Source organism: Bidens hawaiensis, unplaced genomic scaffold (assembly GCF_021521415.1).
Source record: "Bidens hawaiensis isolate Kalapana, Puna unplaced genomic scaffold, B.hawaiensis_p1.1 tig00002438_1, whole genome shotgun sequence".
In the NCBI taxonomy this organism is placed as follows: domain Eukaryota; kingdom Viridiplantae; phylum Streptophyta; class Magnoliopsida; order Asterales; family Asteraceae; genus Bidens; species Bidens hawaiensis.
The window spans coordinates 1346362-1369154 of NW_027491134.1; the positions used below are offsets into that span (position 1 = coordinate 1346362).

Sequence of the window (22793 nt, forward strand, 5' to 3'; positions counted from 1 at the left end):
TTAATTTACCATCTATCGAAGGAAAGTAGAACATTAAATTGTAACGACGAATGTTCTTCAAGAACTATATTTTTCTGAGCTACACCATGAAAAGTATTTTGATAAGTTTCAGGGGCTTTTCGACTTTGTTATAACGACAACATAAAAAATAATATGTTAACCCATTCAATTTTGTGAACATTTTGCTTCATTTGAGCATAGTTTTCATGATATGCTTCTCATACAATATGCTGATCACCATTGAACGAAAAGTTAATGCTTATACAAATATTTCAAATTTGATAAAAGTTAGAAACATTGATAGGTCTAGGGGTGGTATGTCGAACTTGTTCGCAATATTTTCTTAAATTTTAATAGTCGAGGGAAAATAGTCAATTTGCGAAATCCGGAACCTTTTGATTATTTCTAAAAATGCCATTGAAAATAAATTTGAAACTCGAATTATATTTAAAATTCTAACGTTCATCCGTTTGACATTTTCAAGTCAATACTTTAAATCCGTAACAAATTTGACAATAAATCTATTTGCATTCTCAAACTTTTAAAAATACTTAGATTTTCCGTAACAAATTTTGATCTAAATATAATTAACTTGTACCAAACAATCTATAATTTACCAACTTTTGACCCATAATTAAATTTAGGTTCCACAAAAAACCCGAAACAACCTTTGATAAAAAAAACTAAGAAATTAAATATGATAAACTTTGTTATGTCTGAAAGTGATTGGTATATGTTACCCTTACAGTTTAGCATATACATAGTTTACTAAATTTACTGAAAAATAAATGGATAGATTAAAGCATATATTTATAATTTATAAATTTATATGACAATTTACAACAACAATAGATAGATAGATAGATTGATTTTAAAAAATGGATCGACTTTTAAACATATATTTATAATTTAATGATTAAAAATTTACGTTGTAAAATGAAAGCATATTCGAGTTTTGTTTTCTTTACAATTTTCTACAATATACATAGTACAATATGTTAATGATAACAATTTAAATTATATTCTTTTAAATATTTGACAAACATGGTTTGTTGATTTTTGGATTTTATCAAGTATTTTGAATTATATAGTAAAATAATATGTTAATATTTATTTTTATAAAAATGTATAAATATAATATAGATGTAAAATGAAAGTAAATAATTATTGATCTAGTGCCAATTAAAATTTTAGTTTTGGAAGGAAAAGAATTATGAGAGTTAACCAAAAGATGACAAGTGTCCACAATTATTTTACTTTATTAGAATATAGGTAGATATATATATATATATATATATTACACACATTTAATATAACAATATTAAACCAGAAACAAACCAAGGCGACAAATGCATGCCACCCCCCCCCCCCCCCCCGTCGCCACATATCGCCCCAAATTTGAGAATTTGTCGCCCACGACACTCTGTATAAACATAAATTTTCTTGGCTGATTTTCTTGGGATACAAAAGATTGAGGATTATTTTCATAATTATAATCAGTACATCCTTAAACTAGTAATCAATTATTTTAAGCCTCACCCGTTGTTGTGTGATGGTAAAGGTGTTGATGTTACTAGTAAAGATTAGTGTTAAAGCCTCACAAAAGGCAAAAAAAAAAAAAACGTGGAGAAAAAAATAAAACTTTGGCTGTTCATTCAAATAAAGTAGTCAATTATCTTAATAAATTTAACAAGAACAGTTACTTAAAAAACCAGATATTAAAATACATTTTAAAGAATTTTATTTCTTTTCTTGGACGTCGCCTTATTGAATGCTCACAAATCAAAGACAAACACCCTTGATAGTTAAGTACTTGGAGGGACAATAATGAGGTTTGTTTCATTTATGGACTTGAATTGTTGTGCAAATTCTTGAGTAACATTCAAAGTTGCTTGTACAACCCCCGAAGACATTGCCTTCCATATCGACGTGTTTCCAGCCAGTTGTCCAAACAAAGCCCTGCAAAATAAGCAAACTTATTTTTCAATCATACAAATTTCAATTTTTTAGACAAATTAAAAATTCATTTTGACTTACTTTGAACTAGTTATGACAGAGAAAACTTCCAGTCCAGAGTCATCTGCAATATAAGCAAGCTCATAGTATTGAGGAACAATGAACAAGTCACCTTCTTCAACTTTACTGTCCAATGCTGGCGTTCCTTGAAAGCCACCCACAATCTTAATCTGACCACTTCCCTTGCAGACATAACAAATATGGACCGAACCATCGGCTACATAACTCGGTGTCAGCATAGCATTACCCTCCAACTTCACAAATCTTGCACTTAGACCAAGCTCGCTAAGCACAGGCAAGTTCTTTTCTGTCAAGTCATTGACAAATCCACCACAATTCACAACAACCGCGTCCGATTGATCATCAATGGTGGCGTATGATACACCTTTGGTATCATTACTTGGTTCTGGGAATTTGATTCCTTGATCAAGTAGAGTGACCATTAGACCTTGCTGGCTATATATAAGATTTTCTGACTCGGTTTCGTCCAGACCAAAGATTTTACTAACAAAATCAGACTGAAATCCAGCTAGATATCCAAGGGGTCCTGAGGGAAGAAAGTATGTGAATTGGCCAGGGACTATGGCTTTGCTGCTCTCACCCAAGTAGATAATGACTGCATCTATATCACCCGCGTTAAACCACCAGGAAGCCAGCCCTGCTAAAGTTGGAACTGCATCCCCTTTCTTGGCTATCAATACCTTTTCCTCTGAACTATTAGCTGAGATCAAACCAATTGTGACAGTACCTATACGTTCATGTTGAACGACTCATATTAATCAAAGAATAATGGCGCATATAGTGACATAAGTAAACTATTTGAACTGCGTATTAGAGGGCTTTTTGGATCTTTGACCATTTTTTTCTTTTAAATCTCATTTATATGCTTACTGATTCACTACTTTAGACACCATGTTTTGTTAAATGAAAATTTCATATAGGCAATTTCATAGAATAGTAACCAACTTTTAAAAGTGTTCTAATTAGGTCACTCAACTTTAAAAAGTGTTCCAATTAAGTCACTCAACTTTCATGTTTGATTAAATTAAAGGTTTTAACATGATTTTTAGCCTTTTTCATTTTTGTTTCATATAGAAAATCTTTTTATCTTTTTTTTGAACTTGACGGTGAGTGGCGATGTGAATTTTATTTTATTTTTTTAAATTTTAATATAATTAATGTTTTTTAAAATTTTTTAAATTTGGCTACATATATTGCAAATTCCGACCTCCACATCTTATCTCCATTTCTTTTTTAACGCACAAAAAAATCGGTGAGACATAATTTGAAGATTTACTGACTTGATTTGGGAAAAATATGCATTAGTGACCTAATTGGAACACTTTTGAAAGTTGGTTACTATTATATGCGATTTTCCCTATTTTGTAAATTGGCTATATATAGAAGACCTTCATTATACCACTTATTATAGAAATTGATTGTAACACATGTATTTTCTGTTGGAATACCGTATGCCCGAGACACATAATTAGGTTAATGTGGCTAGTTGTGTTTGATCCAAGTCGGGTCATACCCAATAACGAGTTAGACACACACCAATTATGTATTTGTTAAGATAAGATCTATGAGACAAATACAGAACACGATACATTCAGAAAATCGGGTTTCTGAATACTTACTTGAAAGTGTTAAATAAATTAATTAGTTAATTTATTTATTCAAATAATTATTATTGGAATGATTATTTAACTATGTGTTCTTTTATAAAATGGTTTATAAAAGATGGGGTGTTTATATATTTTATAAAGTATAAAATAAATAAAAAAAAATAAATAAATATATATATTTTTGGGGCCGGTTTTGGGTGGGCCCCACACCCCAAAATTTTGGTCAATATTTTGTCATGGATGTAGTGGAGGTTGAGTAATCTTCACTTGACCAAAATAAAACCTAACACATGACATGAAAAGATTTGATTGTTTTTTAATGAGATTATATATATTCAAACAAGTAACAATTAAGTCTTTCAAGTAAGCAAGAACAACTCTTTCTTTCTTTCTTGGTTTTGATTTTCGGCCAAGATCATAAGGAAGAGGCTCGGGTCTCGATTATTCGTGTTCAAGCTCCCTAACAAAGTTCGGTGTGTGTTGGAGGCTCGGGGTATCTTCCGTTTGAGGATTTTCCCTTTGAAAGTCTAGCATCAACATCATCATCTTCTTCAACATCAACTACACTCTTAAAAGGTTAAGAATGTAAGTGTTTATAGCTTTTGATAGTTTAGTTTTCCCGTATCATTTGATCCTTGCTTCGGGTTTCTAATATATAGATTATTGGTAATCTTATAACATGAATAAATTAGGTTGTTCATGTACACATTTCCAATAAACTTGTAATATATATACATATATATACACATGGATACATATGTTTAGTTTGTTTATATCACGCTTCCGCCTTAATTGTGACTAGTTAAATGGTTAACTAAGTTTAAAATATCCATAGAAACCCAACAAAGCCCATGAGACCTTTCATTGGGCCGAAGTCCATGTGTTTTGGACATGTGGGCCGAAGCTCATAATCAAGTTATTGGGTCAAGCCCAAAATGGGTTGGGCTAGGCTCGATAAAGTCAAGGGGTTTTGGAACGGGTTCCTAAGACATAACGGGTTATGTTTGTTAAAACTAGACCGAGCCGTAGACCAAATGGATGTTTGTTGTGATTGTGATTAATTATTCAAAGTTTCGGTTTGTAATAATTAATTAGGGGCAATTTTGTAATTATTTATTCATATGGGTATGTAATAAATAGATTATTTGCAATATCTTTATTTTATAGAAAAATGTATTAGGACATTTGTTTTGTAAAATTAAAGAAGGTTGCAAAATTGGAAGCTAAGGTCCAAATTACAAGCCCATTGGATCACAAAAGGGGTTGAAGAAGATGCTCAACGTTTTTGGATGTGGGATCGAGTGGGAGCTACAACATCCATGTGTCATGTGTCCCTTAGGATCGGACCTAAGACACACACTTGTTTCGGCTAACAAGTGTGGTCTAACTTAGTGGCTCGTGTCTAGTATAATTGTGTATGCTTGTTAGTTGATTGTTTGATTATGTGGTTGCTATATATTAGGATATCAACTTCGTCACATAGAATTAATTAACAAAGCATAAAACGGGTTCTAATAATTACCGGTAATTACGTGACACGTAGTTTAATAAAATGGATTTATTAACTACCCGTCTCACGCCCATAATAAAATGGTTTTATTATAAATTAGAATTTTGAAAATGGTTTCAAAATTATCATGTTACTTAATGCATGTTAGAACATGATTTAAAGTTTTACAACTAGAATTATTAAAACTAAAAATCCCTTTTAAAATTAAAGATAACAAGTTAAACACCATCCTTTTGTATAACGCTTAACATATTAGTAAGCTCTTAGTGGGAAAAAGGTCACCTAACCGCGTAGAGTAAATTAATATGTTGAGGTAATATTGGCATATAAATGGGAAAAAGGTCACCTAACCGTTTGTATGTTGATATTACAAGTTGATACAAGTAGGACGACATAAATTAGAACCATGTGAAGAGGGTCACCCAAGCATGGGGTCTAATAGGTGTTGATGGGATAAACATGCCGACACGAAATATGATTTCGAACCGGTCCCATAAACTCTAGAAGTTGCAAAAGGGTTTGCAATTGTTATGAATAACTACCTTGATAAACCGACAATGGGAAAAAGGTCACCTAACCAGAGTCGTGTTTATCGTTGGATTCTAGATTTTAATTATTAATTATATTTGGTATATATAAAAGGGTATTAATAATTAAAATATGTAAAACACTAAAATGAACTTAATTAAAATTCTGCAGATGGCCGCACACGTCGACGACAACATAATCCCTAACGTCCAAAATGTATCTCTCCGATCTATTCTCGCTAAAGACCGTCTTAACCACAATAACTTTTCGGATTGGTTCCGAAATTTAAGGATTGTTCTAAAACAAGAAAAATTATATCATGTTTTGGAAACACATATCCCCAATGAACCGGAAGAGGGAAGTGAGGTCGAATACATGAATTGGGTCAAACACACGGAAGATTCCATTCAAGTGTCATGCCTCATGTTGGCGACTATGGTTCCCGAAATCCAAAAGGATTTCGAAAACCATAATGCGTACGACATGATTACTCAACTTAAGGAAATGTTCCTTAAGCAATCGAGGGTTGAGAGGTTCGAAACGGTTCGAGCCTTGCATGCATGTAGAATGGATGATAATCAACCAGTTTCAACTTATGTACTTAAGATGAAAAGTTACATTGATCGCCTCGCCAAGCTCAATTGTCCCATCTCAAAAGAGTTAGCAACGGATTTGATCCTTAACTCCCTGTCGAAAAGGTTCGACACTTTCGTATTAAATTATAACATGAATGGGTGGGACAAAAACATTGGAGAACTTCACTCAATGCTTAAAACAGCCGAGGCGAGCATGGGTAAAAAGGTTTTACCCGTGTTTGCGATCAATGAAGGTAAATCCAAGAATCGATCTCAACCCAATTCTAAGGCTAAGGTAGCAAAAAGAAAGGGTCCTCCTGTGCATCTTAAGGGTAAGGGCAAATCACCGGTTATGGCAAAGAAACAAAAGGTTGTGGAACCGAGGGGTCATAAGGATGATCCTTGTTTTGGTTGTGGGGAGACCGGACATTGGAAACGCGATTGCCCGGTCTACCTAAAAGAGCTAAGAGACAAGAGGAATGCGGGGCATGCCTCGGGTAATGTCTTTATGATTAATATTGAGCTAAATCTTATTTCTTCTAACACATGGGTATTGGATACCGGATGTGGAACTCATATTTGCAATTGGTTGCAGGGGTTCAAAAGGAATGAAGACTTAAAGAAGGGCGAAGTGAGTCTTTTCATGGGCAACGGTGCAAGGGTGCACGTGGTCGCTAGAGGAGACTTCACTTTATCGCTTCCAAGTGGTTTGGAAGTTGTTTTGAGAAATGTTTTGTATGCTCCTAGTTTGACTAGGAACATTATTTCCGTGCACCTTCTTAGACAATGTAACTTTGACTTTAAATTTGTAAAATCAGAAATGCATGTATCATCTAATGGTATCTTTTATTTTAAAGCTGTACCAAACAACGGTATTTATGAATTGGTTCATGACAATACCTCAAATAGCTCCTTATATCAAACTTCCACTAAAAGACTCAAAAAGGATTTGAGTGATTCCTACATTTGGCATTGTCGTCTTGGACACATAAACAAGAATCGTGTAAATACTCTCCAAAAGAATGGTCTTTTGAAAAAAAATGAGTTAGGTTCGTTTGATGAGTGTGAATCTTGTATTCAAGGCAAGATGACCAAAGAACCTTTTAAAGGTACAAATGAAAGGGCTAAGGACTTGTTAGGTATCATACATACGGATGTATGCGGACCTCTCAAGCCCACTAGTAGGAATAGTGAAAGGTACTTCATTACCTTTACCGACGATTTTAGTCGATATGGGTATGTGTATCTAATGAAACACAAATATGAAGCCTTTGAAATGTTCAAGGAATTTCAAAATGAAGTACAAAATCAGCTCGACCGAACAATCAAGGTACTCCGCTCCGATAAAGGAGGCGAATACCTAAGTGATGCTTTTCAAAGTCATCTTAGAGATTGTGGAATTGTTTCACAGCTCACTCCTCCTGGTACTCCTCAACATAACGGAGTATCCGAGAGGAGGAATCGAACACTGTTGGACATGGTTCGATCAATGATGGCACGAAGCTCACTACCACCATCATTTTGGGGATATGCGCTACTTACAGCGGCTCGTATTTTGAATATGGCCCCGACCAAAAAGGTGGATCGAATACCCTATGAAGTGTGGCATGAAAAGGTTCCATCCTTTTCATATTTAAGGGTATGGGGATGCATAGTTTATGTTAAACGTGACACCCCAAATAAGCTTGAGGCTCGATCCATCAGGTGTATCTTCATAGGATACCCAAAGGATAATATAGGATATATATTCTATGATCCTAGTGAACAAAAAGTGTTTATTTCACGCAAAGGATACTTCTTAGAAACTAAGTTCCTTATGGAAGGACCTAGTGAAAAGAGAGTGGAACTTGAAGAGGTTCAAGAATCACTGGATGATACACAGTTGGTCGATACTAGTTTTCAACACGAGGATGTTGAAGGTGATCAAATGGTTGATCATACACACGTTGCTCGCAGATCTAGTAGGATTAGTCGACCTCCCAAGAAATATGGATTTCTCGTGGATGATTGCTACTTGGTCGATTCGGATGAACCGATCTCCTACAAAGATGCTATGTCACAACCTGATTGTGACAAGTGGCTTGAAGCCATGAGCGCCGAGATGCAATCCATGCACGATAACCAAGTTTGGGAATTGGTTAATCGTCCACTTAACTCCAAAATGGTTGGATGTAAGTGGGTCTTCAAGAAGAAGACCGATATGCATGGAAATTTAGATACTTACAAAGCACGACTTGTAGCAAAAGGTTTCACGCAAACTCAAGGGATTGATTATGATGAAACCTTCTCGCCGGTCGCGATGCTTAAGTCGATCAGGATATTATTTGCCATTGCAGCTCATTTTGATTATGAGATATGGCAAATGGATGTCAAGACCGCTTTTCTTAATGGATATCTTGAGGAAGATGTCCATATGGTTCAGCCTGAAGGTTTTGTCGATCCATCTAATCCTGATAAAGTATGTAAGTTAAGGAAATCAATCTATGGGTTGAAACAAGCATCACGGATGTGGAATCATCGTTTTAATGAAGAAATCAAAGCGTTTGGTTTCGTCCAAAACGGTGATGAGGCGTGTGTGTATAAATGGGCTAGTGGGAGTATAATCATGTTCCTTATTTTGTATGTCGATGATATACTTTTATTTGGAAATGATATACCAAGTATGGAAAACGTTAAAGCGTGGTTAAGTAGTCGTTTCTCAATTAAGGATCTTGGAGAAGCGACATATATCTTGGGAATAAAGGTCTATAGGGATAGAAAAAGGAAATTGATCGGACTCAATCAAAGTGCATACATTGATAAAATCCTGAAAAGGTTCAGGATGGAAAACTCTAAGAAAGGTTTGGTACCTATTCTTAGAGGAACCGTGTTAAGCTCATCCCAAAGTCCTAGCTCTAAGGAAGAGCAGGATAGGATGAAGCATGTTCCTTATGCTTCGGCAATAGGATCTATCATGTATGCAATGATGTGCACTAGACCGGACGTCTCGTATGCTTTAAGCATAACGAGTAGATACCAGCACAACCCAGGTGACAGTCATTGGATGGCTGTCAAGAATATATTAAAATACCTTAGAAGGACTAAGGATATGTTTTTAATATATGGGTCTGGTGAGGAGGAACTCGTCGTAAAGGGTTACGTGGATGCGAGTTTCCAAACTGACCGAGATGATTCTCGGTCACAGTCGGGATATGTCTTCATTTTGAATGGAGGCGCTGTTTCTTGGAAGAGTTCGAAGCAGGATGTTGTCGCGTTATCCACTACAGAATCTGAGTACATCGCCGCTTCAATGGCAGCCCAAGAGGCTGCATGGATGAAAAAGTTCATCATGGATCTAGGGATTATCTATACCATTCAGGAGCCCCTAGAGATATTATGTGACAATGAGGGTGCAATTGCACAGATCAAGGAGCCTCGTGCTCATCAGAAAACGAGGCACATTGAGCGCAGATTCAACTACATAAGGGATGAAGTTGAAAAAGGAAAGATATGTATTCATAAAGTTCATACCGATCAAAATATTGCGGACCCACTCACGAAGCTCCTCGATAGGCCAAAGCATGAGGGTCATGTTTGTGCATTAGGACTTCGGTATTCTAGTGAGTGGATTTAATCTGTGTTTAGTGTTTGTATAAGAACAAATGTAATGGGTATCTCATGATAATTAATTATGTTTTAATTTTTCAATGAGTTATGTTCTATATTTGCATGTTTAATCCATGAATGACTTATGTTGTTCTAAACGTCCGTAGTCGATCATGCTTGTGGGAACAAGTATGAAGGTAAGACTATTATGAACCCGGATTGGTTGATATTCATGTGATGAATATAGGGCATAGGTTTGCCACCAAGGTTCATAGATATTTGTGGGATACAAATATTGGACATGATCCGCTCTCAAGGATCACTGCATGGAGTTAGTGCAACTGATCATAAGTAATCCTTGAGTAAAGGCGAGTATCATTGTGTCCTTTGACCTGAGATGCATATTGGATCTGGTTTTTCATCAAGTCTGATAACTTGACTCTCTTCTTTGTTATTTCGGTAACACGATGACGTGTAAGAAAGAGCTCAGATATCATATGAGATGTCAACGAGGATGTATGCAGTCAAGATGGGATTTGTTCCTCTTATGTGTTGAGAGTTTAGATGTCTAAGGCCTGTTAAGTTAAATCATTGAGAGAATGATCACTCTGTGTCTCTTCGATTTGACAGGACATCTAGTAATAAAGGGATGTAATGATAAGACTTACCTATATCATATCAAGTATGGGCTTGAAGGGGATGATGTTATTGAATGGCACTTAGTCAAGCACACTAAGGGTGGTGACCTGTTGTTAGGCGGTATTCACCATTAGCATTAACTTCTTATGAGTCACGTGCAAGTGGGAGATTGTTGGAATACCGTATGCCCGAGACACATAATTAGGTTAATGTGGCTAGTTGTGTTTGATCCAAGTCGGGTCATACCCAATAACGAGTTAGACACACACCAATTATGTATTTGTTAAGATAAGATCTATGAGACAAATACAGAACACGATACATTCAGAAAATCGGGTTTCTGAATACTTACTTGAAGTGTTAAATAAATTAATTAGTTAATTTATTTATTCAAATAATTATTATTGGAATGATTATTTAACTATGTGTTCTTTTATAAAATGGTTTATAAAAGATGGGGTGTTTATATAATTTATAAAGTATAAAATAAATAAAAAAAAATAAATAAATATATATATTTTTGGGGCCGGTTTTGGGTGGGCCCCACACCCCAAAATTTTGGTCAATATTTTGTCATGGATGTAGTGGAGGTTGAGTAATCTTCACTTGACCAAAATAAAACCTAACACATGACATGAAAAGATTTGATTGTTTTTGAATGAGATTATATATATTCAAACAAGTAACAATTAAGTCTTTCAAGTAAGCAAGAACAACTCTTTCTTTCTTTCTTGGTTTTGATTTTCGGCCAAGATCATAAGGAATAGGCTCGGGTCTCGATTATTCGTGTTCAAGCTCCCTAACAAAGTTCGGTGTGTGTTGGAGGCTCGGGGTATCTTCCGTTTGAGGATTTTCCCTTTGAAAGTCTAGCATCAACATCATCATCTTCTTCAACATCAACTACACTCTTAAAAGGTTAAGAATGTAAGTGTTTATAGCTTTTGATAGTTTAGTTTTCCCGTATCATTTGATCCTTGCTTCAGGTTTCTAATATATAGATTATTGGTAATCTTATAACATGAATAAATTAGGTTGTTCATGTACACATTTCCAATAAACTTGTAATATATATACATATATATACACATGGATACATATGTTTAGTTTGTTTATATCACGCTTCCGCCTTAATTGTGACTAGTTAAATGGTTAACTAAGTTTAAAATATCCATAGAAACCCAACATTTTCAACGGTAAGGGACTAAGGGAAGTGGGGGTGGTCCGTTATACACCGGCCATCACGCGTGATGGCCTCACGAACACCGCCGCCGGTCCCCCATCACGCGTGATGGTGGTCCGGTCGTGATGGCCATCACGTGGTGAATACCAAGAAATTTGAACGTTGGGGAGGGGGATGACCGTTGGGGTTGGGGAATTAAAAAAACAAATTTTAACAATATAAATTAACAACCATTTCAATCCAACTCAAAATCAAATCCAACTCAAACACTCTCAATCTTCTACTACAAAAAACCTATTTCTTCACCACTTCAATTCAAAACAAAAAAATATGGATTTTCCGAGCAACTCGTTTCCGCTAGACACCGATAGCTCTTTGTCTTCGGACGATGACATTGTTGAATGGTTCCCGTTGTTATATAACGAACTTGAAGGCCCGAGCCGTCCAAAGAAAAAAATGGTGGATCGTGATCGTATACATGCCCACAAAGTGCTAATGAACGACTATTTTGTGGAGGAGCCGAAATACAATGACGAGACGTTCAGGGATCGGTTTCGTTTGCCGATATCTTTATTTTTAAAGATTGTAGCGGACGTCGAAGCAAGCGAAGAATGGTTTCAAGAATCTTACGACGTGAGGGGCAAACGAAGTTTTACGGCACTTCAAAAATGCACATCCGCTATTCGTCAATTAGCGACAGGTAACCCACCCGATCAATTCGATGAATACTTACAAATGTCTCAGAGAACTTCACGTGAATGCTTGCAATTCTTTTGTAACGCGATTATTAAATTGTATGGCAAAGAGTTTCTACGAAAACCAACAAGACACGACATTACACGTCTTTACGCCGCGCATGAGGCTAGATGGCATTTTCCAGGGATGCTCGGTAGCATCGACTGTACACATATCGAATGGAGGAATTGTCCACGGGAGTTTCGAGGGGCGTATGTTAGGGGTGATATCAAACGACCGACTATCGTACTTGAAGCGGCTGCGTCAAATGATTTATGGATTTGGCATTCTTATTTTGGTGTTCCTGGCTCAAACAACGACATCAGTGTTCTATACACATCACCGTTGTTTCAAAGCGTGACAGATGGTACCGCACCCTTCTGTCCGTATTTTGTCAACGGGAGATATTACAGACGTGGTTACTTTCTTGTCGATGGTATCTACCCGGCATGGTCTGTTTTTGTGAAAGCCTTTTCGTTTCCTGTCGAGGTAAAGGAAAAGACGTTCAAGAAGTTGCAAGAATCGGCAAGAAAAGATGTCGAGAGAGCTTTCGGTGTCTTAAAGGGTAGATAGTGCATACTTAGTCGACCGGTTCGTGCAATGAAAAAACCCATGATCTCTAGCATGTTATATGCATGCATCATATTGCACAATATGCATGCATCATATTGCACAATATGCTAATAAAAGAAGACGGACGTGCAATTTCTCCAGATTGGGTGCCGGATCCTCCTACTCAAGTCTCGTTCCTGAGAACGTGCAATTAGACTTGCGGAACGAAGATATTCACCATCGGTTGAGACATGATCTAGTTGAACTTGTAGGTTCTTTAGGTTTGGAATTTCCGAATTCGGACGATGAGTAGATTGTTTAATGTAACTTTTATTTTTTTTTTTAATTTACTATTGTTTTTAATTTTTAAGTTATAAAAAAATATCAAAAAAAAAAAATTCCATCACACCACACCACCACCCCCACCAAAATTCCATCACTAGTGATGGAAAGTGGTGGGGTGAGGTGACACACTTGTATTGGTGGGAGCAAGTGATGGTTTTTAAACCACCCCCACCCCCCTAAGGGAGGCTTCTACTATATATGCATGAAGAGGTAAAAATCTGAGACCTGTATGATTTAATGGTATAAATCAATAGTTGAAATTTTATAAATATTTTTAATTAGTTTTTTAAGTTTTAATATGTATGAGGTATATTTCAGACTCTTTGGTGTGTTGAAAACTTGAATAAATTTACATTTACACAGTATATATAGAATCAATCTATAGAGATTTTCTCCATTCTTCATATTAATCTGATCCTTTTCTTAGTAGAAGAAATAAGTTCAAACTTTCTAGGTTAAAAAGTAGTGTACTATACAAAATTATTTAGGCTAAAAATTACTATGAACTGTTTTGTTAAAAATTGTTCTCTTAACAAGATTGTGTAGGTTAAATATTGTGTACCGTAGGAAGATAAAAAAAACTTTTACTAAAACTGTGTTGGCTAAAAACTTATGCGTATGAAAGTTTATAAATGTGTTATGGTCAATGTTTTCATAACCGGATCGGGCAGCGAACCGGACGCGCAACCAGTTCATCGGTTCAACCGGACGCGCAGGCCGAAAAAATTTGATAAAAAAAAACAATGGTAAGGGTTAAAAAAAGATTTTCAAAAAAATATTTTTTTTCATAGTAAGCCATTTCAACCGGTCCGGTTTTCTAGTCGAACAATTTCGAGCAGGCCGGTTCTCTGGTAGACGAGCGAACTACATAGAACTGGACCGACCAGTGGACCGAATCCTGGTCGGACCAGCCCGATCCTCAACAACATTGGTTATGGTGAAAACTATGAGAACTTTATAATATATTTATATCTATTGTTTTAAGCGTACACAAATAGTCATGCGACTACTCATATATGTATCAGCTACTACCTCTAATTATAATTTATGTATTGTTTACAATATATTAGTGTGTGTATGTGTGTGTATGGAGATATGCTAAAAAAATCTTATTGTAAGTGTTGAGAATGTCAAAGTAAGAGTTAGGTCCGACACATAAATCAATAAACCTACAGTTTGTGAGAAAAATATTGCCTAAAAGGGTGTACTTGTGACGAGTAGATGCAACATATACGGTCACAATAATGTTATTCATGTGTGCCAAGAAGTAAAACAACGTACCTTCAAGAACGAAGCCAATTTTACTGCAATCGGCATAGTGAGGAAGAGTAAAGCCAAGAGGGTGAAGCACAAGTCTTCCAGTACCGAGTTTTAAGTCACTTAACAATGGCACTTTTGCATTTGACCATACATAATATCCACCGCTATCACCCTCAAATAACGTTTGATCGTACTTCTCAACCACCAATTTTGCATCCATCTTGTGACCAAAAAGAAATGTTAAGAGAGAAAGAGGGAGTAGATGATTCACAAAGACCAATTGGGTGCCTACTTATAGAATAAGAGTACCGTGCAAGTTGATAATTGGACCTTGTCATAATAATTGCAATTTAATGTTCTTTAATAATCAAATGGAGTTAAAATATTATATTGCTTGTACCAACCTCATTAAGTCAAGATCGATACAAAGGAAAATGGGAAGAAGATGGCAATGGTAGGATTAAACACACACGAAACTGAACATGTATAAGAAAGCAATAACGAACACGAGGATTTAACGTGGTTTGGTCTAAACTGACCTACGTCCATGGGTAACAACTAGATATTCTTTATTGAGTGACATATAACTACAAGTACATAGCGGTATATATAGAGATTGAACTAGGGTTAGAAAACTATTAAGCAAGAAATCTAAACCGGGCCGGGCTTCGGTCTAACCACCCTATACCCGTCTGCCCTTTGGACTTCAAATAATAAATCGGACCTACACCAAAAGGCCTATGAAACCCAACAATCTCCCACTCGGAGGCCTTGAGCACTCTCATCAGCACTCCAGATCATACTTCTGTAATCTAAACATTAAACTTCTTCTAATTGCCACCGTCTTCTCATCAATTAACATGAAGGCCCGTTGAAGCTCCCCGGAGCTCCAACACGTCAGTCACGGCTAAAGCTGCCCCTGTCCCGTTCTCTGTCCCTATCGGCTCCCACTGTAAAGAATTACTGGATCCTGAGATATCCTGAGAAGAAACACTCTCCATATTTAGCAAGTAATTTACTTGAGAGACTTTTACAGCTGGAATACTAGTTTTCTTAATCCACTGTCGACCTGAAACTGTAACTGAAAAACGACCTGTGCTCCCACTGTCACGATGTTCTCTGACTGATTTAACCTTCCTAGCTCGTTCATCATGAATCTTCTGTCACAACCAAAAAACCTTAATTTAACAGCGGAAGACTTAGTCAACTAATTTGGACGGTGACAGATGTCGTTTAGCCATCAGTATTTAAGCACGGCGTACTTACAAACAAGTTGGACTTTTTTTTTATTATATTATGAAATGTCATGAAATACACGTGTCAGAGTACACATTTTTATTTAAAATAGAAGTCCAACATTCAATTATTACACTCGTTTTTCCCACATCATCTCCACGAAGCATCCGCGTTTCATTTACCTGAAAAACACGTTTAAAAATTTTGTCAACACAAAGGTTGGTGAGTTCTCAATTTAAAAACCATGATGTAATAGCTTTCGACTTTACATCGATTATTTCTTCATTTTAATCAATGAGAATATCATTTTTAACTTAAAATTTTACATTTTAATTCGTATTTATTTCATTGAAACAAAGCTTTTCTTTGTTTAATTATTTCCGTAATTACCACTTCGTCCATATGGCCCGATGTCAACTTTCGTTTAATTGCGAAAGAGTACGAATATAACATTTTAATCCAAAGTGTGACAAATTATATTCACACAAGATCCTCTTCGAATTCTTACGAAGGTAACCTTTAATCAAATTTTTTTTTCAAAGTTTATAGTATTAACATTTTATTTTTTTAAACAAACCGTATTAGTCATAAGCTAGCCAAGAATATGACACATGTATGACTATTAAATCAATAACCCGAAGCATACCGTACTCAAAATATTTGCCCCCAACGTTTAACCAGAGTGACTGGTCGGCAGGCAGGGCGTCACCCCGATAGATCTATCAATATTTCTGTGCCCTAGACCAAGGTTAACGGTTATAACGACCGGGCGGTTGTTTACTCACCTTCGCGTTCATACTGTATTTAGGCAGTTGTTTCCTTACCTAAGTATTTCACGCCAGTCTAATTTAACTCATCCCATTTAAAACGTTTGTAAAAATAAAATGCAATCCATGAAACGTGTTCTTCCCCCAAAACATTTGTAATTAATTAAAAATTTAAAAAGTGGAGATTGTGAGAACTCACCTTTAGTGGTATAATGTCGGTAAACATCCAAACACTTGTGTCCTATTAATATATTATACGTTTTTAATAATACATTCACATTTATTATATACGTTGTTCATCCAACTTGAAGCGTTCACACAAACGTTTTATTCCTTGAAAATGTTTATTTTCATTATTTTATTATTTTTGTGTTCAAACGACCCACTTGTAACCTTTGGTTCGATTAAGTTCAAATTGCTAATGGTCACACAAGCACACAATTTTTAACACATTATAAAAAATTAATATTTTTAAATCTGACTATTTATGCTTATGCACATAAAACATTCAATCAAACAAGTTATGCACATAAAAATTAAATTAATAATTATATTAACAAAAGATTATTTATTTTTATTAGACTTAAGTTTTAGTATAACTTTTATTACCGACAATATACACTTTTATTCCAAGTTTTATAAAGTTAGTTTTATAAACTTTATGTTTTTAAACTATTTTTCTGGTTTTTGCCGGTTTCCCGTCTAACGGTGAACCGGTTAACGTTTTGTATAAATATTTTATGGTTTTAAGTATGAAAATACTTTATATAATTAAAATATATAAGTTTAATGATTATTCTCATTCTCGGTTTAGCTAGATTTTCTATAGAAATGATCATTTTTAATGTTTTTGCGTCGTCTCTCGCGACGTGACTTGTCTATGTCAAGTTTTATCTTCTTGACCTCATTACATACATTATATTATGTAATGTATATGAGTTTTTAAGTTTTAGGGGCTGTTTCAAAACAACACCTAAAATCTTGTCGGTTTCCGTTAGAAAGCCGAATTTTTCGATTATTTAATCAAACGCCTATCTAACTAAGTCAAATAAAGCATGGAGTACATGTAACACATAAAAACTAACTAATTTAAACCATTAAAACTTAGATTTTCCAGATTTAGTGTGGCGATCTCAAATGCATTTTCACTAGTTAAGGTTTGCATGTTTTCAATATCACATAATTATAACTGCCACACACCCATTTACTATAGTTTAGCTAATCATTTACTATTGTATAATATTTATTTTACTTTACAATCATAATGTTCATTACATATACATATTTTTATTCATGTTAAATGAATATTTCAAAATCCTACTTTTTGAATAATTAAAATTAACGATCAATATCAATTAGTTCATTTATAATCCTTCAAAGTTAGATGAAAATCAACCATTTCAAGTAGGTGAACAATTTAATACATGCATGCTATATATTTCCCATGAATGTGAATGGGTTTTCCATGTATACATTCAAAATCCTAACAACTAGCATACTTAAGCATTCAAGAGAAGAAACATACATGCATACGTACACACCCACACGGCTCACAAAACCATACACACACTCTCACGGCTCTCTCTCTCTCTCTCTCTCAACACACAACATCGAAATTCCATTTTTACACTTGATTTGGTGTGGTTTCTTGTTTGTGTGAAGGATTTAAATGTGGATGAACTATCTTTACGCATCAAACTTAAAGGAAACTAAAATCTTATGAAGTGGGTTTTACCATGAATATTTGATGAATACTTAGTGCAGCCTACTTGAATACTTTGAAAACACTTTAAAATTTTCTTCAAATGCGCTCTAACACCAAAACTATGAATGATTCTTCAAAATTCTTTTTAAAATGTTGAAAAGGAAAATGAAATGAGGTAGTGGTGGTGGTTCACGGCATAAAGAGAAACAAGAATGAGAGGTTGAGTGAGTTTGTGGTGAATGATGATGATAAAGTAAGACATTAGGACATATGGCTTTATGCATGTACTGGTGTGGAGTGTGGACAAATGGAAGTCTCTTACTTCCCACATGGCATTAACAATGATGAGCTAGTTTTCTAGGGAGGGTGTTTGGAGAGTTATAGGGATGGGGTTAGGTTATACATACGTACGCGTGTATATATATATATATATATATATATATATTGAATTTTGTTAACAAGTCTTGTAATATTATATACCTATCAAGTCTTATTTTTATAAAGTACAACTAATTAGGTGGTGTTTTGTGTAAAACTAACTTGACCAATAAATCCATCATAATATTCCTTACAATTCCATATAAAAATATAAATTTTAGGAGCTAGTTGGGTTCGGATCCTTACGGTGTCCTGTACCGGTTTCTACTTGCTATATTTCTAATTTTCGTGGACTGAACCTTTAAAAATTATGCTTATGACTTATTATTAATATTCTTACTGAATATTTATTATTAATTGGTCATTCCTGACGTTAGAGAATTTATTTGGACTTTTAATCTTACCTGGGTCGTTACCAGTGTTCGTTTCGCATAGTGTTTGCTACAAGAAAAAATTTAGCTTTTCGAATACAATAAAATATAAGTCATATATTTTTGGAGTTTTTGGACTACAATACTTTATTTATTGAATATACTATTTTATTCAATAACCACAGATTACATTAGTACCGCATTAGGCTTAAAATAGCCAGGTGTCAGATCTTCACTTTGGCTCTGGGTTTGTTACTAGCAAAACGAACCTTCTTCTGTCTACGAGATTCTGTGAACCGGATTTTGTCTTTCACCAAAACTGGATCCACTCCTTTCGATGATATATCGACCATATACAACAAACCCGTTTTCTTGCCACGAGTAACCACGAGATTCCCTTTGACTACTTTCCACTGCCCATTCCCGAACTTAACATCGTGCCCCTAGTCATCCAACGGCCCAACTGAAATCAAGCGTTTCTTCAAACTTGGAATAACCCTCACGTCTTTCAAACTCCAAGAAGTACTGGTTGAAGTTATCAAATCAACATCTCCCATACCCGTAACCTCTAAAATATCATCGTTAGTGAAATGACCTGGAATGATGATGCATATAACACACGGGATCTCTAGATGTTACAGCTTGAAACTCAATGTGCGGAAACCATCAAGAATGAACAAAACAAGTAAACGTTAAGCATGTATTTCATTGATAACTTCAAAGATACAAGATATGAAACTTTGACTACTTTCTCTTTCTACTCTCTCACACTAACATTTGCCAAAAGTCTACACAATAACGCATAAGTCCACTATTTATAGGACTCAACATGAAAGACCACAAATCCCGTATATGTTATACGGCGTATAAGATATACGCCGCATAACCAATGCGGTGTTTGTGACTTATGCGCCATCAACATACACTTTATACATTTGACACTTTTAACCCTATACAATTATATCTAATTCATCTAAGACCTAGCAATAGACATTATGCTCTAACAAACTCCCCCTTGGATGTTGCTAGGTCTTCGATCTTCACGTTTCAGTCTTTCATCCCAAAAATCTTTTCTCTATACTCCCTCCTCATATCCTCCCATGACCGTTTAGTTGAGGGCTTCTGATTTGTGGGAATCGATATCCAACACCTTTGTATTGAAATCTCTTCAACGCAGCAATCCTCATCTTCTCTTTTATCTCCTCTTCTCTTGCTTTCTCTTTCTGCGCTTCCTCTTCACCAAACTCAAACCCCTTGCTTTACCAAACCTCTCCAGAGTGAATCTTATACTTATGACAGATCTTAATCACCTTCTGGTATTGCATAGCAGATGCATGATATTTATCACGTGAAACTTGAATCTTGCACTTATGTGGCGTCTCTATGTCCTTCTCCGAGCAGTTAACCAACCACATAGGATCCATCACATCTATAACATCCCGTACTCCGTCACGGTTTAACACAATTTGAGCTTCTCCTCGGTTTTCATCATAGTACCACCAACGAAAATACTCATGAAAGTCTTGCTCCATTGGGTACATATGAATCACCTTCAGAGTTTCTGGTTGTTTATACCTCCACGTCTTTACAAAGTCATCCATTTCAGGATCTTTCTTTACTTTTGATACGTGAAGATATGGAGTTTCAGGAGTCCAGCTACGAAATCTGCATTTAGCTTGACGTTTAATAAAATCCTAGATCTCCTTCACCGGTCCACGTTTAGGACAATTTAATAACTCCTTTTCAACTATGTCCACCACGTCCATCCACGGTAAAGACTTCAATTCACATAAGCTCTCAAAATATTGCACGTCATACGTTCTTCTCACAACGATCTTTCTGATATTTGGCAAATATGCAATACTTACAACCTTCCAAGCTTAGCTTCTTTTCCTTTCTTGTAATACTTGACAGGATTCAAGTATTTACATTTCAGTTCAATCTTTTTCTTCTTAAACCAGTCCTCCTGTTCTTTCCTATTTACCTCAGCTTCTTTAGTAGATTTACCTTTATCAGAAGGTACATGATTCCCTTGATAATCAAATTCTTGACTTATCATCTCTTCTTCAAACTCTTCATCAAATTTTGGAAATACCTGATCCACTACGTTCACATACGACACAGGCTCATTTTCTAATTCCTCCTCTTCAATATGCTCATTTACAAGAACATTGTCATCAATTGACCCTAGATCCTTTCAAAATCAAAATCAAACTCATCCTCAGTAATGTTTAACATTCTTGCTAGATCTGCTCATGTCACTTCGATCTCTCTTTCTTCTAATTTTTCTCCAGTAGATGAAAATCTCACTTGAGACTTGTAAGCAATCGGATCAATATCAAGTATCTCAAGCTCTTCAACATGACCACCAGCTTGATGTTGTTCTTGAGTAGGTCTTCTTCAACTACTGGTTCAACAATAGATTCAGCATCAGCACTAGTACCAGAACCAATCAACACACCCATCCCACCACCAGCATGGATCATCTTGATCATCATCATCATGATCATGAGATGGAGAATCTCCATAATCTAATAATTCTTCATCTTCTTCCTCATCCCCTGGCTCTACAGGCTCTGCAACAGCTGGTATAACCTGTTCAGTCACTTGCTCAACCCTCTGCTCAACAACTGGCTCAACAATGATTTGCTCCACTACAGGCTCAAGTATTTATTCCGGTTCATGTGCAAATGCAGAAGATGATCCTCTAACTTCAGCTATATCAACATGTATTGTTGGCTCATCAACCTTTTCTTTTCCCTTGGCCTCAACTCGATCTAGATCGTATTGCATTTTGAGTTCAATCTCATCCATCAAAGCTTCACCACTATACCCTTTGTAAAAACTGTGTCATCCGACTTTTCAACCTCTCCTCTTAAATCAATACCCAATTTTGCTTCCAACACAGCAAAATATTTCATATGAAGATTTAACAGATTATCTTGTTGTTTCCGCCTTAATTCACCATCCTCAATCATTTTCCTCTGTTCAGCATTTTCTTTTCTCAGCCTTTAATTTTCTATCACCGGAATATCAATTTTAATTCCTTGTTCAGTAACAATATCCTTTAAAGAATCGTGGTCTCTGAATGTGGGAAAATCTCAAAAACAACTAGCATCAAGAGACGGTAAGCTAAACTCAGTAACTTTTTCAGTTGGTTTTGGTGAAACATGTGGAACTTGAACTTGAGGAGATGGTTCCACCACCGGTGTCTTCAAGATACTATCGTCTCTTCCCAAATCGACAACTGGTTCTTCCACCACAAATTTTGGATTGGTAGGAGTCACTATAACCTCTGGTTCTTCAACATCAGGTTCATCTATAAGTTTCAACTTTGGAGATGCAGCCCGCTTAGATTTCTTCTTAATACGAACTGTCTTTGGCTTCACAGGCTTTTCAACAGCAACTTTTGGAACATATGTCTCATCTTGTTCATCTGTAGACTTGCGTTTCTTCGAACTCTCAGCACGTTTCTCAAACTTAGCCCTAGGATTGACGAATCTTATCCTCCGACCTTCTGAATCAGATTCAGTTTCCTCTGGATCCTTTTCAGACGTAGCTGAGTATGCTTCATCCTCAGTTACTAGTGTTACAACTTCCTTCTTCACAATCTTTCACTTTTTCTTTTTAGGAGTAACAGACACTCCTTCAGAATCAGTCTCAATCTTAATAAACCGTTTGCCCACCGGTTTAAACTCCAAAATTAATCTTTCCTCTTCATCCTTGTCAGAGTCACTACCATCATTCCTCCATTTATTATCAGACGGTCCAACATAATCAGAA

The 22793-nt window shown here is 35.7% G+C and overlaps 1 protein-coding gene across 1 annotated transcript; it reads right to left on the reverse strand.

The window, feature by feature from the left end:
* Positions 1 to 1805: 1805 nt before the first annotated feature.
* On the reverse strand, positions 1806 to 14790 carry LOC143619408 (12S seed storage protein CRD-like). Its single transcript, XM_077091348.1, has 3 exons — positions 14575 to 14790; positions 2038 to 2764; positions 1806 to 1959 (listed from the first exon to the last, which is right to left on the reverse strand). The coding sequence occupies exons 1-3, from the start codon at positions 14771 to 14773 to the stop codon at positions 1806 to 1808; spliced, it is 1080 nt and encodes a 359-aa protein (XP_076947463.1). The 5' UTR covers positions 14774 to 14790.
* Between the last annotated feature and the right edge of the window lie 8003 nt (positions 14791 to 22793).

What these genes read in the sequence shown, in the direction of transcription:
- LOC143619408 (XM_077091348.1), bottom strand. Translation starts at nt 14,773, where the DNA reads ATGGATGCAAAATTGGTGGTTGAGAAGTACGATCAAACGTTATTTGAG. An exon ending in AATTGGCTTCGTTCTTGAAG is followed by an intron (nt 2,765 to 14,574) that starts GTACGTTGTTTT and finishes ATGAACGTATAG; the next exon opens with GTACTGTCACAATTGGTTTG. An exon ending in TCTGTCATAACTAGTTCAAA is followed by an intron (nt 1,960 to 2,037) that starts GTAAGTCAAAAT and finishes CTTATTTTGCAG; the next exon opens with GGCTTTGTTTGGACAACTGG.